Source organism: Oryzias latipes, chromosome 13, assembly GCF_002234675.1.
Source record: "Oryzias latipes chromosome 13, ASM223467v1".
NCBI classification, from domain to species: domain Eukaryota; kingdom Metazoa; phylum Chordata; class Actinopteri; order Beloniformes; family Adrianichthyidae; genus Oryzias; species Oryzias latipes.
In genome coordinates this window covers 24,423,182-24,437,737 of record NC_019871.2, presented here as the reverse complement: position 1 = coordinate 24,437,737, position 14,556 = coordinate 24,423,182, and the positions used below count along the sequence as shown (strand labels likewise).

At 38.8% G+C, this 14,556-nt stretch overlaps 1 protein-coding gene across 2 annotated transcripts in view; it reads right to left on the bottom strand.

Moving 5' to 3' along the window:
• Nucleotides 1–2,338: 2,338 nt before the first annotated feature.
• veph1 (ventricular zone expressed PH domain containing 1) overlaps nt 2,339–14,556 on the bottom strand; it is a 73,097-nt gene continuing 60,879 nt past the window's right edge. For both annotated transcript variants that reach the window (XM_023961681.1, XM_020708427.1), the window contains 4 exons: nt 12,821–12,938; nt 7,057–7,193; nt 4,502–4,555; nt 2,339–3,657 (listed from right to left, as the gene is read on the bottom strand). In XM_023961681.1, the coding sequence (XP_023817449.1) occupies nt 3,475–3,657; nt 4,502–4,555; nt 7,057–7,193; nt 12,821–12,938 (492 nt within the window). In that variant the 3' untranslated portion in view covers nt 2,339–3,474. The remainder of the gene's footprint in view (nt 3,658–4,501; nt 4,556–7,056; nt 7,194–12,820; nt 12,939–14,556) is intronic.

Below are 14,556 nucleotides of genomic sequence, written 5' to 3'. Positions count from 1 at the left end.
CCTGGCGGTCCAAACAGGAAGTACCTGCTGGCTCATAAAAGCCAAAATCAGAAACTAACAGGTATTACTCTGTCATTCTGTTGGTCAGAAGAACCATTATTGCTCTTATGCCTTTTTTTTTAAACATTAAACATTGATAATCCAAACATTTTGTCATATTTATCTGTAGTAGTAATAATAACATTGATACATTTTATTAATTAGGCTTCTGGACACTCATTGCCTTCCAAAAGAAAAGAGTCAAAGAAAAAATAACTACAACAATTGCAATTAAAATACACGTTAAAAAGCAGAGTGGGTGGTAGAATCATGAGTCAGCTTTTGTAATTAGAGAGGTTTAGAGCGACTGACTGCTCTGCCCCCCGTGGTGACCATGCGACTGGTAGAAACAACCAGCTGGGGGGGGGGGGGGGGGCAGATGAGGAGTGCAAGCTATGCAAGTCATAAACTGACCAATCAGATGCCTCGATAATAAAGTAGATGGTGCCTGCTGCTGATCCCCCACGTCGAACGTTCAAAGTGTTTGATAAATTCTCCCAGTTCTCATATACCCCTTGTGCTATCCTATGGGGTCCAGATGACCCCACCCTTGCATTGACATGTTCTCCCTACTATGACAAAGGTGGATAAAGGTGGAAAGATTTCATGTAATCCACGGACACCAGTGAAGATCACAAATCATTGAAGAAAAAAGGTTCAGCGCACTGTCTAGTTGGGTCTAGATGACCCAACTCCCAATGTTAAAGTGCCTAAGATAGCAGAAGGGTTAAAGATCTCTGATCAGCTGAACGGGCTTACAGCGCTGCATGCCCTCTAAAGTAATAATGAAGCTTTCATTAAAACGGTATTTAATCGGAGGTAACTTCATCAGAAAATCCTGCAGAAATAATTTCATTTGTGAATTTATACGTACGTTTCTTTTTGGCTCAAAAAAAAAATAGAAAATGAAAAAAAAATAGAAATTCCTTTTCTGGCAAAAACTACAGCAGGTTCATTCAGTGATTTCGATTTTTAAAGATAGTTTGAGTCAATGAAATCATCATCATTTCTAATCATCATCACCCATCAGATCACAGATTTAATGGGCTTTCTTAAGTATAAACACAATCACAGATTTAACACTTGGAAACAAAACTTCTCAAAAGTGCAGTGTAAAACTTTAACATTACTAATATTTTTCCCAAAACATAAAAATAAATTAACGGATCGCTGAAGATGAAGCAAAAAACCCACTGAAAGTGAGGGGATTTTCACATGGAAACCATTATTTCTTTCCTTTTCTTTTTTAACTTTTTCATCAACTAAACAATTGGATAAGAGCATAAAACCTCAGATTTTAATGTAACAATAAGGGGTTATTTAGCTTCAGACACATCAGGTGCATATTTGTATAAACCCCTTTTGTATTTGAGGCCAAAATTTATTTTGAAAAATTTAATGTTATTTTACCCAAATGCGTCAGTCTGGACAATTAAATTACAATTTGAAGTTCTGTTAATCCCTAACCCTGGAAAAAGAATCTGTTATTTTAAAACAAAAAAGCCTACAGTTGTCTTAATTAATGAATTCACAGATTTATGTTACTGTTACTAAGCCATCAAACTCTCAATGACACTTTGGCGTTTCTTATTTTACTTTAGGTTTAACCTCCACATTGGGTAGGACTACTCTAAAAATTAGTTAAATTTACAAGTTTGACACGAAAACATGATCTAACAGAAATTAATTCACATTTTAGAACATTTTGTCTCTATTTTTATTGCCTCTGACTGAAGCAACGTTTTTACAGAGAATTGACACAAAAAACTTCTTAAATAACCTGGAAGTCTTCAGTTTTGCTGCTAATCGATTGTATTTCTCACTTTTTAGGTGTTTTTCTGTGAGTTCATGTTCAGTGTATCAGAATCTGGCGCCTCTGTCAGTGTTTCTCCTTTACTTCTACTGCAGAGGAAACAAAATAAAGTCTGCTGTATGGACCTTGGCACTATGAAAGGCTGCACTGTAAAACGGCTGGAGATGTTATACTAAACCACAGCTGAGAGTTGACCCAAATGTTTAACATGTCCCGTTTAGCTGTGAGCAGTTTGGTTCCTTAAAAAACTATTGGAGCAGTTTATTGCAGCTTTGCACCTATGGACTCATCCACTGAATTCACTGTGGTGTTGCTTAGGCTTGGCTGGGAATCTGTTTCTCCTTCAATGCATTTGCACAGTGCCATAAAAGGTGGAAGAGTCAAAGGTTGCATTCAGACTGGACACATTAGGTTTGCCTAAGGTGAACCAGAGTTTGTTTCCCCTGATAATCCGGAACAAATCCTCAGTCTGAATACAACCAAGTAGACCCTGGTCCGGGACCAGGAACCGCTCTCTGACCCATCTTTGGAGGTGGTCTTTGGTTGTTTCCAATCGGACTGAGCTTCGGTTCGCTCTGAGATTCCTCTGTCTGAATATGTTCCGTGCTCAGAGCGGAACAACTGAACCAAACCGGCCACCGTAGCCGGGCATTGTGGAACGTAAACAGGGTAGGAAGGCAGAAAGCATGAGCAGGAGACAAATGTGGAACAACTTTGAGACAGCGACTCATTGAAATGTGGTCGGATCAATGCAGGCTCATTAAAACGACTTTTAACGTGACAAACATTGCTTTTCACACGGTTTTCCCAACAATCTATGTGTCATAAACCCTTTCAGTGACCCTTATCGGCCTCCTTGCAGCATTCTTCTACTGAACCAAAGAAGCAATAAAGAGGGTTGTACTTGGGGTCAAAATCAGTCTGTGAGATGTACAGTTTGAACAAGTGAACTATCCCGACAAGGGCTGCAGAGCGCAGAACTTCCATTCATTTTTCCCTGGTTGCTTTGCCCCGCCCTCATAAATCCTGGCCAATGACTAAAGAGATCTTTAGTCAAGTGGTTTTGTTTACAAGCTTCAGGAATTGATCCGGATCAAATTAAGCAGACCTGGTCAGGACCAACTGACTTTCCCAGTGTCAATACACCCCAACTCTCGGTAACGAAGATAAAATCCCTTCTGTTGCACTAAAAGATTTCTTTACAAGCTTTCCTCCTAAAAACTAAACAAAGTGCCCCTCCTTATCTGATCATCACAAAACTTATTTTTGTTTCTCTTAAACCGACCAAAATCATGGGTTCTACAGAAACAGATCTCATCCTTCCAAGATTTCAGCTGTTGTTGTCAATGCCAGGTTTGAACATTTGCTGCTTCTGTTTGTGTGGAAATCCGAGAAAAACAAACTCCCATTTACTCAGTTTGACCGTCTAGTGAACCTTGCCGACTGTAACGCCGATCTCTGCTGCATAGATACTGAAAACCCTTGATACTTGTTGGGCTCGTCCATCCAGAGTCTTGGTTTCCAACCTGCATCTCTTCAGGATTGTTGCTTGGTTTAAACAATCCTGCTCCATCGTTGTTGAGCACCACAAAGGGGAGGAACTACCTGTGTGGACGTGGCTCTCACAGGTAGGTGGTAGCCTCTCTGTTCTCCCTCTCTTTGGCCTGAGCCACGGCCACATTGATGCACTGCAGCCACTCCTCTGTGTGCTTCTCGTCCTGCGCCTTCAGCACGTACGTCTTGCTGTCGGTGAAGATCTCGAAGGCCCGCGGCAAACCCCGATCCCTGCGCTTTTTTGTGACCACCTAAGATAAAAAAAAACACAACGTGAAGGCGATGGACTTATCTTCACTTTTGTGTCAGGATTTGGAAATATGATGATATGTCATTTCTCTTTTACTTGTGCTTGTTTTTGTGTGTTTTATTATGAGGGGTTTATTTAATGATTTTATTTCATATGTGGGGTTTGTTTTTATTGTATTCTTGTTTGTTTTATATGGAAAGCACCTTGAGCTGTCTGTTTGACATGAAAGGTGCTTTATAAATAAAATTAATTTGAATTTGAATTTGAAAACGACTAATCTTTGTAGACCAAGTTGACCATAAAGCAATAAGCTTTAATACTGCCAGATGTCTACATTAAATTGTTAAAACTAACATTTCTTTTATACAATAAAATTCAAACAAAGGATAGACAAAAAAAAGTTAAAACAAAAACAAAATAACAAGTAAGCCAGCATATTTAGCAATTAGGCCAGCATAATATATAGCAAATGTTTCATCATCAACATATCAGACTGTGCTTTACGCATATTAGAAAAGATGGCATTAACTGCCATAAATGGTTTCATACTAATTCTAAAACAATTTATTTAACAAATAACATGGAGTTTTTTAAGCATTTGACCAATCAAATGGAGCCCTGTTATGGTAGGCGCCAACCTCCTATGCTGACATGGTCATTTGGAGAATAATTTAAGTTATAATGACTTTTATTTAAACACAACTTGGAAATGATGTATTAGTTTTAGTGTTTTGCTATTTGTCTTATTATCTCATGTCATATCGTCATTGCAATATTGATTACTTTTCCTCATATCATGCAGCCCTTTTAGCAATAACTTCAAAAAAAAGGAGGATGTCAGTCACCTTGACACTCTGCACTTTGCTCAGCTCAATAGGAAAATCCTCCAGCTCGTCCTTCTGTGGGGAGAACAAAAACGCTTCACACCGAGCAGCAGAAGGCCCAAACCCCTCGAATTTGCATCTGGTCCCGTTTTGCACAATCGGAGCACAAAGAAAGATTTGTGTTCCTGATTACTCCATCACAGTCAGCATCCTTACATTGTTTCCAGGATGTCTAACCTCAACACAAACCAAAAGCGGAACGAACAATACAACCTTTTTGTTCTGTGGGTTTTTTTTGTTTTTTTTTGGGAAGGGGGGCAGTAAATTCAACAACACTAGTCTTGCCCTCCTCTGGTTTCTGTTGAGTGTTTGTTTTCTCAAACGTGGTTCTCTTTTTACCTCAGTTAGTAGTTCCAATCAAACATCCAGAGAAAGCTGCAGGACCCAGTGAAATGGTCCACATCCTTGCTGGGGTGTGTTTATGTGATTTCTGCGCGTTCACATGAAGCCCACTTAGTTCCAGCTGTGCTGAAGGTCTGTTTCCTACTAAAGTCTTATTGTGAAATTGTTGTTATGTGGAAACTACGGAACTTAAAGCTGTTGATCAGCTGACAGACTATAAAAAAAATCACAAGGACCTCATTTAAACTGTTGTGTTTTCTCAAAATTAAGAATTCGATTGAAGCAAAACCTTTTTAGAAACATGTTTTCCATAGACATTACAGACATTGCCACATTAAATATTATTGTGGGGGGAAACAACTAACTGATATACCAACAGGTCCTGTGCCGGCTGATTTTTGTCAGTCCCCCGTAAAAAGATCAGAGAGGTCTGTAATGTTCATCATTGATACACTTCAACTGTGAGAGACGGAATGTAAAACAGAATCCAGAAAATTACATTGTTTGTTTTTTAAAGAATTTATTGCTATAATGATGCACAACAAGAAAAAGAATTGTTCCACACAGACCTGTTAAGAAGCTCTTCTATCCTCCACTGGTTACCTATATTATTGCCACCTGTTGGTTCTCTGTTTAACCCTTGTGCTATCCTAGGCACTTTAACATTGGGAGTTGGGTCATCTAGACCCACTAGACAGTGCTCTGAACCTTTTTTCTTCAATGATTTGTGATCTTCACTGGTGTCCATGGATTACATGAAATCTTTCCACCTTTATCCACCTTTGTCATGGTAGGGAGAACACGTCAATGTAAGGGTGGGGTCATCTAAGATAGCACAAGGGTTAAATGTGCTGCAATATTGACTCCGTCACAAGAACAGGCAGACGGCTGGATCCAAATGCAGCAGGTTTATTAGCTCAGCTCAAAATCCACAAAGCTAGATCAGGGTCAGGCAGGGAGGAGTCAATAACAGGCATGACATCATCAAAGGAGAGACAGGGTAGTCAGGATCCTTACATGTGATCAGCTGAAGACAGCTGTAGTCCCAACTCTCTTCAGCTCACTGACCAGTTTTCCCCCATATAGTTCTGGGCTGCTTCCTCACCAGGTGAATTCTTGCATGGCGGAGAGAAAATTGTCAGTGATCTTGCATTTCTTCTATTTCCTAATAACTGATTCAACAGTTGATCTCTTCTCATTACTTGTCCCTGGTGTCCTTTGACAGCTCTCTGGTCTTGGTCATGGTAGAGAGGTTGCAATCTGACTGTTTAGGGTGTGGACAGGTGTCTCTTAACCCTTGTGCTATCTTAGATGACCCCACCCTTACATTGACGTGTTCTCCCTACCATGACAAAGGTGGATAAAGGTGGAAAGATTTCATGTAATCCATGGACACCAGTGAACATCACAAATCATTGAAGAAAAAAGATTCAGAGCACTGTCTAGTGGGTCTAGATGACCCAACTCCCAATGGTAAAGTGCCTAGGATAGCACAAGGGTTAAACACGTGGATAATGTGTCAGTGAGTGAAGTTAAGGGTTCCCAGCATGACTTGTCTTGTGAGTCAGTGGAAAATAGGAGTCAATTTGTAGTTTGATTTTGGGATGTTTTAAACTTTCCAGAATTTGGAAACAGTTAGAACTTTGGTAGCGAAATTCCCAAAAGAAAAAAAAAAAATCGTCTTTCCAAACAACAAAAGCTTTTGTCAATCAAAATAATATACTGACAAACCCTGAAAACATATTTTTGCACATGTCCAGAAAGTAATGATGGCTTTTTTTAAACCACATTTTAACTGCTAGAAACTAATGTGTTTGAGATATTGCGCCAAACTTTCCAGAGAAGTGACACCTCCAACACACTTCAGTGTGATTAAATCATGCTGTAGGCCAGAGAGCAGCTCACTCCTCCTTCCTTTACTCGTTCGAATGCGCAAAGATGAACCCTTTTTTTCTCTGCTTCCTAATTGTTCACATCCTTTTTGTTATTTAAGGGTGAGAATGACTTATTGTTGCAGCATCACTCTTTGGCTTGAGGACCCCCCCCCCTTAGACTTAGCAGAGCCAGAGTTTGCTCCAGCTAGTCCCACTGCATCCTCCAGAGGGAAATCAAACCTTTTCATGCTGTCATGGAGTTTCTTAATGTGGGAGGTTTCGCTTTCAGCGCCTACGTACCGATTTGCCCCGGCGGAAAAGCAGCTGATTTCCCGCCAGGGTGAAGTAGTGGGTCTTCCAGCGCTTGATGAACTTCCAGCGGACCTGCTTCTCCTTCAGCTTCCCCTCAATGAGAGGTTGACCTTCCTGGTTCACAACTGACAAAAGACGGAAAAAAAAGGGACATATCATGAAGAATTCTAATTTACTCCTAGTGAGAACGTTACAGCACGGTACTCATAAGCTGGTAGAAGTCCAAATCTGCAATTCATGAAAACCAGAGTAGAAAACACACTTATTAAACTTACACTTTTGATTTATAAGGTAAGACAATCCATCCAAAACCTGGCTGGCCCCAGGTATCTCCCAATCCCCCGCCCCATTGAATCATTAATGAACTGCGATTAGCGTCATTTTGTGGAGAGTGTAGTTTGATTTCCTAAAACACACCCAGACGTTTTGCCTCCAGAAATAACTAAAATGGAAGCATGATAGAAGATGGAAAGGAAGTTGTGTTCATGTGTCAGCCTGGAAAGAGTTTTGTCCAGTTCTGAAGCTTTGGGACTCGTCTGAACTCCAGCAGAAAGTTGGCTGACAAACATCTATTAGTCGCTTGTCAGCTTCAGTGGCGTCTTCTTCAGCCAAGACTGAGACGAGCATGGAGGTAAAGAACTGCCTTCAAGAACCAAAGGGTCACATGACCACATCTAACATCCATCTCCATCATTACCTTATGCTGCTTACAATCAGTATAATGTCTTCATGGGTGGTTTTTGCGCTTGTGTTGGGTGAACTTATAATGAGCTTTGCTTCAAGCTTGTTATGACAAAAAAAAAAAATCGGAATAACCCGATACCTTTACCCAGAAATGTATCAGATTTATAGTTCATCGAGGCACGTCCTCCCATGAGGGATTCAATGTTTAAATTGTGGTCTAATTGTGTTTAGTGGCATCATTTGAAATTTTCTGTGCTGACTGAGCTCACACACATTTTCCACACTTGCTTGATCCCGTTTTGGGGTTTGTGGAGCCTAACCAGATACTGCTGACCAAAGGTGGGGTCCAGTCCATCATAGAGCCACACACAACCAGACATAAAGATAATAAAGGTTCACAATGTACTTTATTTTATGTATTTATTTAAAAAAAAAAGCAACGATGTCCTAAAGCCTTCATCAATAGCACGGGCGGATGATGACCAGACAGACCCCGTAAAGAAAACGTTTGTGTTACAACAGCAGCAACAACAGCAAAAAAAACATAAAAAAAGGTTAAAAATAGAAAGAGAGGAAAAAAAATAAGAGCGTTTAAAAAAACTTTTACAAATGAGTCCATCTCTGAACCTCAGTGCCCTGAGGTGCCCCGTGATGCTTTATTACTTTACGGGTTTCTTTCTTTTCCTTAATTTTTTCACTTTTTCTTTTACTTTTCTGGTTTTATTTTTGACTGATAATCCTCAGACAAATAGTCTTCCATCCAAGACTCAGCCTATCAGGCCTGGATTTAGCCAGCTCCACTATGGGGTGCAGGTAGAATATCAGGGGGGCAAGTCATCCCTAAAATGTAAAGAAGCCACACAATCATGTCAGTTCATCTTTGCATAGACATCCATCCTCTCCTTTGATCTTTTTGAAATGTCTTATTTGTTTGAGGTTAACTGTTCTTCTTGACACTACCCTCTGAATCTACCGGGCTTGGGACAGGCACAAGCAGGACACTGGTTTGTGTCCTGTTGAGACTGCATTTATCTTTTTTTTTTTCTTTTTATGTCTGTCTATTTGTCTATCCGTCCATCCATACATATACCTTTTATCCTTATTTTATGAATGTTTCGTATTTGTCTTTGTTTTTTGTGGGGGGGGGGGGGGGGTTTGTAGTAATTTTCATTTCGTTATTTAATTTAGGATTTTTGCAGGGCGTCACATTTTAGGAGGGCACTCATGGCATTAGGGGGGGGGGACTTGGCACATATTCAAAACTTGGAGTCTGTCTAAATAGAGGTGGTTTTTTTGTGGCCCTTGATAAATAAAAAGAAAAAAATTCTTTCAACCCAATACATAGTCCAAAACTGAATGACACACTCCATCAGGTAGGCTCACATTAAGATAATCAAGCCTCATTCAGGAATTCCTGTCATTCAAGTCCTCGCTAAGTTGACCAGTCCTCATCCTGAACTCTTTAAACAACCCTCTGTCCTGACCGTTTACTATAAATTACCTTTAAACCTATTTAATTATCCTCTTGTAGGTTTCCATGCCTTTGCTCTATGGTCTGGATGTACATCTGCAGATGTTTTTGTGCAAATCCACATGTTTACAGCTTCCCTGGATAACTATAGACTCAAGCAGCCGTCACAAGTTGATCTGGAAAGAAGCTCAGGTTGAAAAAGGTCTTTAATATCCGGACAAAGTCATTTTTTAAATTTCAGATGATGCAGATGAATTTGGACACATCTGTTCTCCGTCCTTAAGGTCCACAATCTGAAGCCCCTCAGAGTGAAAATGGAGCAAAAAACCATAGTACACACAACACCCACACACACACAGGTCATTAGCGCGCACTTCAAAGACATTCTGGCCATTAAAGTCGGCAGTATAACATCAAGTATAGTAGAGTTGCTGTAACTACTGGCTCCAGTCTGTCCTTCATGATTGAAAAAAAATTCATCATCTCAATTTGGTTTTTACGTCATCAACCATTAAAACATGAGTCATTTACGCTCATTCTGAAAGACTTTTGAGATTCCAGGTCAGGCCAGAAAGCTTTTATTAGAGTACTGCATTAAAAAATCACCATGTTGGCTTCAAAATAAAAGCATGCTTTTGTAAAAGAAACTGAGATGTCTGGAAATTATGGAAAAATGACAGATTTCTCCAAGACCGACTCCAAATCCCTTGTTTGAAGAGATGATTCACTGATGTAATTTAACATAGTTGCCCTTATTCACGTGAGTCACATGAGCTGCTGTGCTCTTCAGTTTATGGACATTTTCATGTAAACAAACTGCGCTGTAATCCTATCTGATTCCTAATTTTAGTTCCTGCAGAACCCTGCCAGATGGTTTATCCAAAAAGTGATGTTTCACTGCTGGTAAAGTTCCTCTTCAAGTAAACATTTTCTATTCAGGTATTAAACTTCACTTCATAGCTCCCCACTTTGCAGCTGTGTATAATAAATCAAATGAAGTTAAACAAAGAACTGAAAAGTGCATCATTCTCAGAGACTCAAAATATTGCTGAGATAAAGCATCAGCTCACTGTTCTTCATTTTTGGTTTAATATTTAGATTCTGTGAGCCATTTTTAAAACCATCATTCAACTTTGGCCCTGAAGTGCAAATCAAATCAACAAATCACATAATGCAGACACAAAGATCACAACAACAACTTAAAAAGATAAGCAAATAATAGAAAAACATCTTTATATCTTAAAAAAAAACTAATAAAAAACAGAAACCAAAAAGCAAAAAAAAATGTTGTAAAACAAAAATAAGTGAAATGTTAAAAAAAATTAAAAATAAATATTAAAAAAAACAAAAGTAGGTATTATGTTACATCACTGGTTGGATGATGATGTTAGAGTTTTGAAGATGAGGGAAAACAGAAGGATGTTTAACCCAAACTGTGAAGAACAGTTGATTAAGGAATCACTGAACTTTAAGCCAGAAGCTTAAAGAAATATCATCTGTTGGAAGATATTACCATGACTGACTGAAAAGGTGAATAGACGTTATCATCCAACCAGCAATGTCCCAGAGTACCTACCTTTAACCCTTGTGCTATCTTAGATGACCCCACCCTTACATTGACGTGTTGTTCCTACCATGACAAAGGTGGATAAAGGTGGAAAGATTTCATGTAATCCATGGACACCAGTGAAGATCACAAATCATTGAAGAAAAAAGGTTCAGAGCACTGTCTAGTGGGTCTAGATGACCCAACTCCCAATGTTAAAGTGCCTAGGATGGCACAAGGGTTACAAATTAAACCATTTTTTTTTGTATATGGGAATCACTTTTGTTAATTAATAAAGATAAAAAACACACCTGAGCTAAGCTTTGGTGCTTAAAGTAAAATGAAAATGATTTCAAGTGTTTGGAACATTAGCTCCAAATGTGTTGTTAAGTGTTCCTAAAGCAGTGACGGCTAGCTGCTGAAAAATAAATAAAAAATCAGGAAGCAAACCTTAAATTAGTAAAAAATAAAAGATAGAAATTCAGAACTTAAACAATGAATATAAAATAATAGTAAATGTTTGATGACCCTCCAGTTTTAAGGATTTTTCACTTAAATTAACCTTAGAAAAAGGTTGACTTATTTTTTTATTTATGAGTTGACTTTATTATTGCTGACAACTGTGAGAGATTTAAGTGACCTGGAAAATAAGTGTACTCACTGAATGAAGCATTTATTCTGAATAATAGGTATAAACAAACTACAAGTCCTGTGGAACCAATTAGGGTGTATTTATTTTACCCTAACTGAGTTTTACTTAAGGGTCCATAGTTTTCCGTTTTATTATTTATTAATTGTCATAATAACCTTCATTTAAGTTATGTAAAGACATTTATAAGATCTCTTTTTTACCTCCTGCTTTAAATCAACAAGCAAAAAAGAAGGTTAACTAAAACTTTTCCTGAACCTTTATCCCAACCGGATTCCTCTCTGCCTTTGGCCTGAAAAACCTGCTGGCTTCTTATTAGCTGCCATCAAAGATCTGAGCGGTCATGCAACTTTAAAGCTACTCATTAGTGAAACGTCATCTTCATTCCAAAGCCAGTCCCACTCATTTTTACCTCCATAATTCTTCAGAACCATCTGTTTAAAACGGCCTTACTCTACACGTAAAAACTAAGAACTGTTTCCATTTAGGCTGAAAAAAAACAAAACAGATACTGGCAGATTTAAAACCTAAAACCAGTTCCTGAGGCTGAAACCATAGATCTACTGTAGTTTTACGATCATCACCTCTGACCGACACACAAAAATTAAATTAAAAAGAAATGCTCATCTTCTTACAAAAACAAAATCAAGATCACATCTTTCTTTCATAGCTACAATCATAATCCTAAGACATAAACACTTTTACACATTACAATATTTATAACTCAAGCCACAAATTCTTCCACATGTAGGCTGAAATACATTTTTAAAAAGAAGAACCTTATAACAGTTTCTTCTTTTGAGATCAGAAAATAAGTTTTTCTCACACAATGTTTTGGTTCAGGGTTTATGTGTACAACTCTTTCACTGTACATGACTCCAAATTCATCCAGCTGCTTCTGTCTTCGTCCCTCTGTCAATAAAGGTTAATTACCCAGTGCCCCTTAAGCTATACTTATGTTCCCACTACATGTTTTATTTTATTTTTAGTTTTATTCTGTTATTATACTAAATGCATACAAAGAAAGAACTTTGATTCCCTTTCATCTTTTGGTTAAATGTTCTTTAATCTAATTAACAGCAAAAGTGGTCCATTTCTGAAACAAAAACAAACACAAACAGCAAAAACATTTAAAGTGAACATATATACTGTTTTGACAGTTTGAATTCAATAAAGTGTAAAAAGAATTACAATGGAGTCACAGCACTGAGACTGACACAAAACCATGGTTAAGCAGGTTGTCTTTGCTCAGGTATCCTACGTTTTTTTTTAAAGTAAAATGTTATTTTTCATGACCGAAACAGCTAAAAGTGAAGTGAAAGTGTGTTCAATCGCATACAAGCAAAAAACATGTTGACTTCTGATATTCAGAGGGCAGCTATTGTGTAGGTGTGTGGGCTACCTGTGGCCTTCTCTGGGTTGTTGCACATGAAGCAGAGCCAGCTCCGCTGGTCTTCCCTGTAACCAAACAGGTCAAAGAATCGGACCTCCTCCAGCTGGATCTGAAGGTTCTCCAGCTCCTGAGTATGAAATAAAGGATGCAAGTTTGAGATGAAAATGTACTATATTCCATTGATGGAGATAAATATGAGCATCATATATACAGTGCCTGCTTCATCCTACATGGCGTCACAGGCTTCTGGAGCTCATCTTAACCACTCAAGTTTGCCTAAACTTGTTATTTCTACATAATTATAGTTTTTTATTCAGAGAACAACATTTTAAAAAAAGTGTTTGCCAACTGATGAAAAAAAGCTCCAAGAAAAAGAAAATTCAAGGGAAGGAGAGGGGGAAAGTTAAAGCATGACTCAGAGGTTGAGCAACAACGTGCGGGACTTTCTTTGGAGCTCAAACCCATCGCAAAGCATTAGAACAGTAGAGCGTTTGTACCCCAACATGCCAAAGCTTGCTTTCTGCACAGAAAACATACGGTAACCAGTACATTATCTGACTCATCCTTTATGTTACTCCAGGACCAAGATGCTGCGGAGAAACAGTCGAAGAGGACAAGCATGACCCCGCAATAATTCGTTTGTCTGTTCTCACTTTCCTTTACCCAATCAGAAAAAGTTTGAAAAGGTACATCTGGACTTAGTTAGTTTGCCCTTCTGGTATTACAGAACCGGTATACAATCCTGGATGATTGAGATTCTTCACAGATATATCTGGTATTAAAGTCACAGCGTCAAAAACAAAGATGGAAACAAACGTGGAAAATCTACAAGAATAAATAAAAAAAGATTCAGACCCCTCCTTAGACTCTACTAAAGCTCTAGGGTGGCTGACCTGTACAGGTCAGCCCCCAGGGGGGGTTGGGTTGTCCATGCCAGTGAAGGACCGTAGACATGAACGGCTGCATCTTAAAGGGAGGTATGTCTTGCAGTTCATCAAAGTACCATTGTTGTATGTGTGGTAAGTGTATTATGAAGGGTAATAAAAGTTGCATGCACTTATGACGTATGGGTAATGCTGTCGTACGGGACCCTTATGCCACACTCTAGTCAGTAGTACAGTCATCAGTACTGACCCCTAGTACTGATGCTACCCGAAACAAGCACATGCACCTACAGCTAGCAGAGCTTGGTGCCAAATGTCAAATCTTGCAGGGCTTTTTCTTTCACAGCTCTATTTCGATATCTGAAAGACTTAGTGTCAAAGAATTCTAGCGGGGCACAAACTGCCATTGTTCATTGCTCCTCCATGATCAATTTCAAACAGTTATAACTTCTGCAAATTTAAAAAGGACACTACCCATTTGTCACTACCAAATCCCCGATTGATCAAAGTTCAACTGGTTTAACGTTCAACGTGCATTCAGTGAATGCACGTTTTGTTTGTAAAGCCCAAAAACAGATTTTTTCGTAGTGATGCATGAATGCGAGAGTTTTGAACACGGAAGCCCGAAACGCTAATATACATGCGTTTCACAAAGACTATTCATTGGACGCGGTCGCCTGAAAACATGCGTTACCAAAGCCGGTGTGAGCGTAGCATAACAGTCAGGTTCCTCGCAAGGAGAGAGAACTTATCACTTGATAAGGACTCTGTGCGCAATGAGGGGTTTGTAAAATTAAAAATCCGTACGACTGTGTTCTCGCCTACTTCACTCTTACTTACCCTTACATGTTGTTTAAGTGA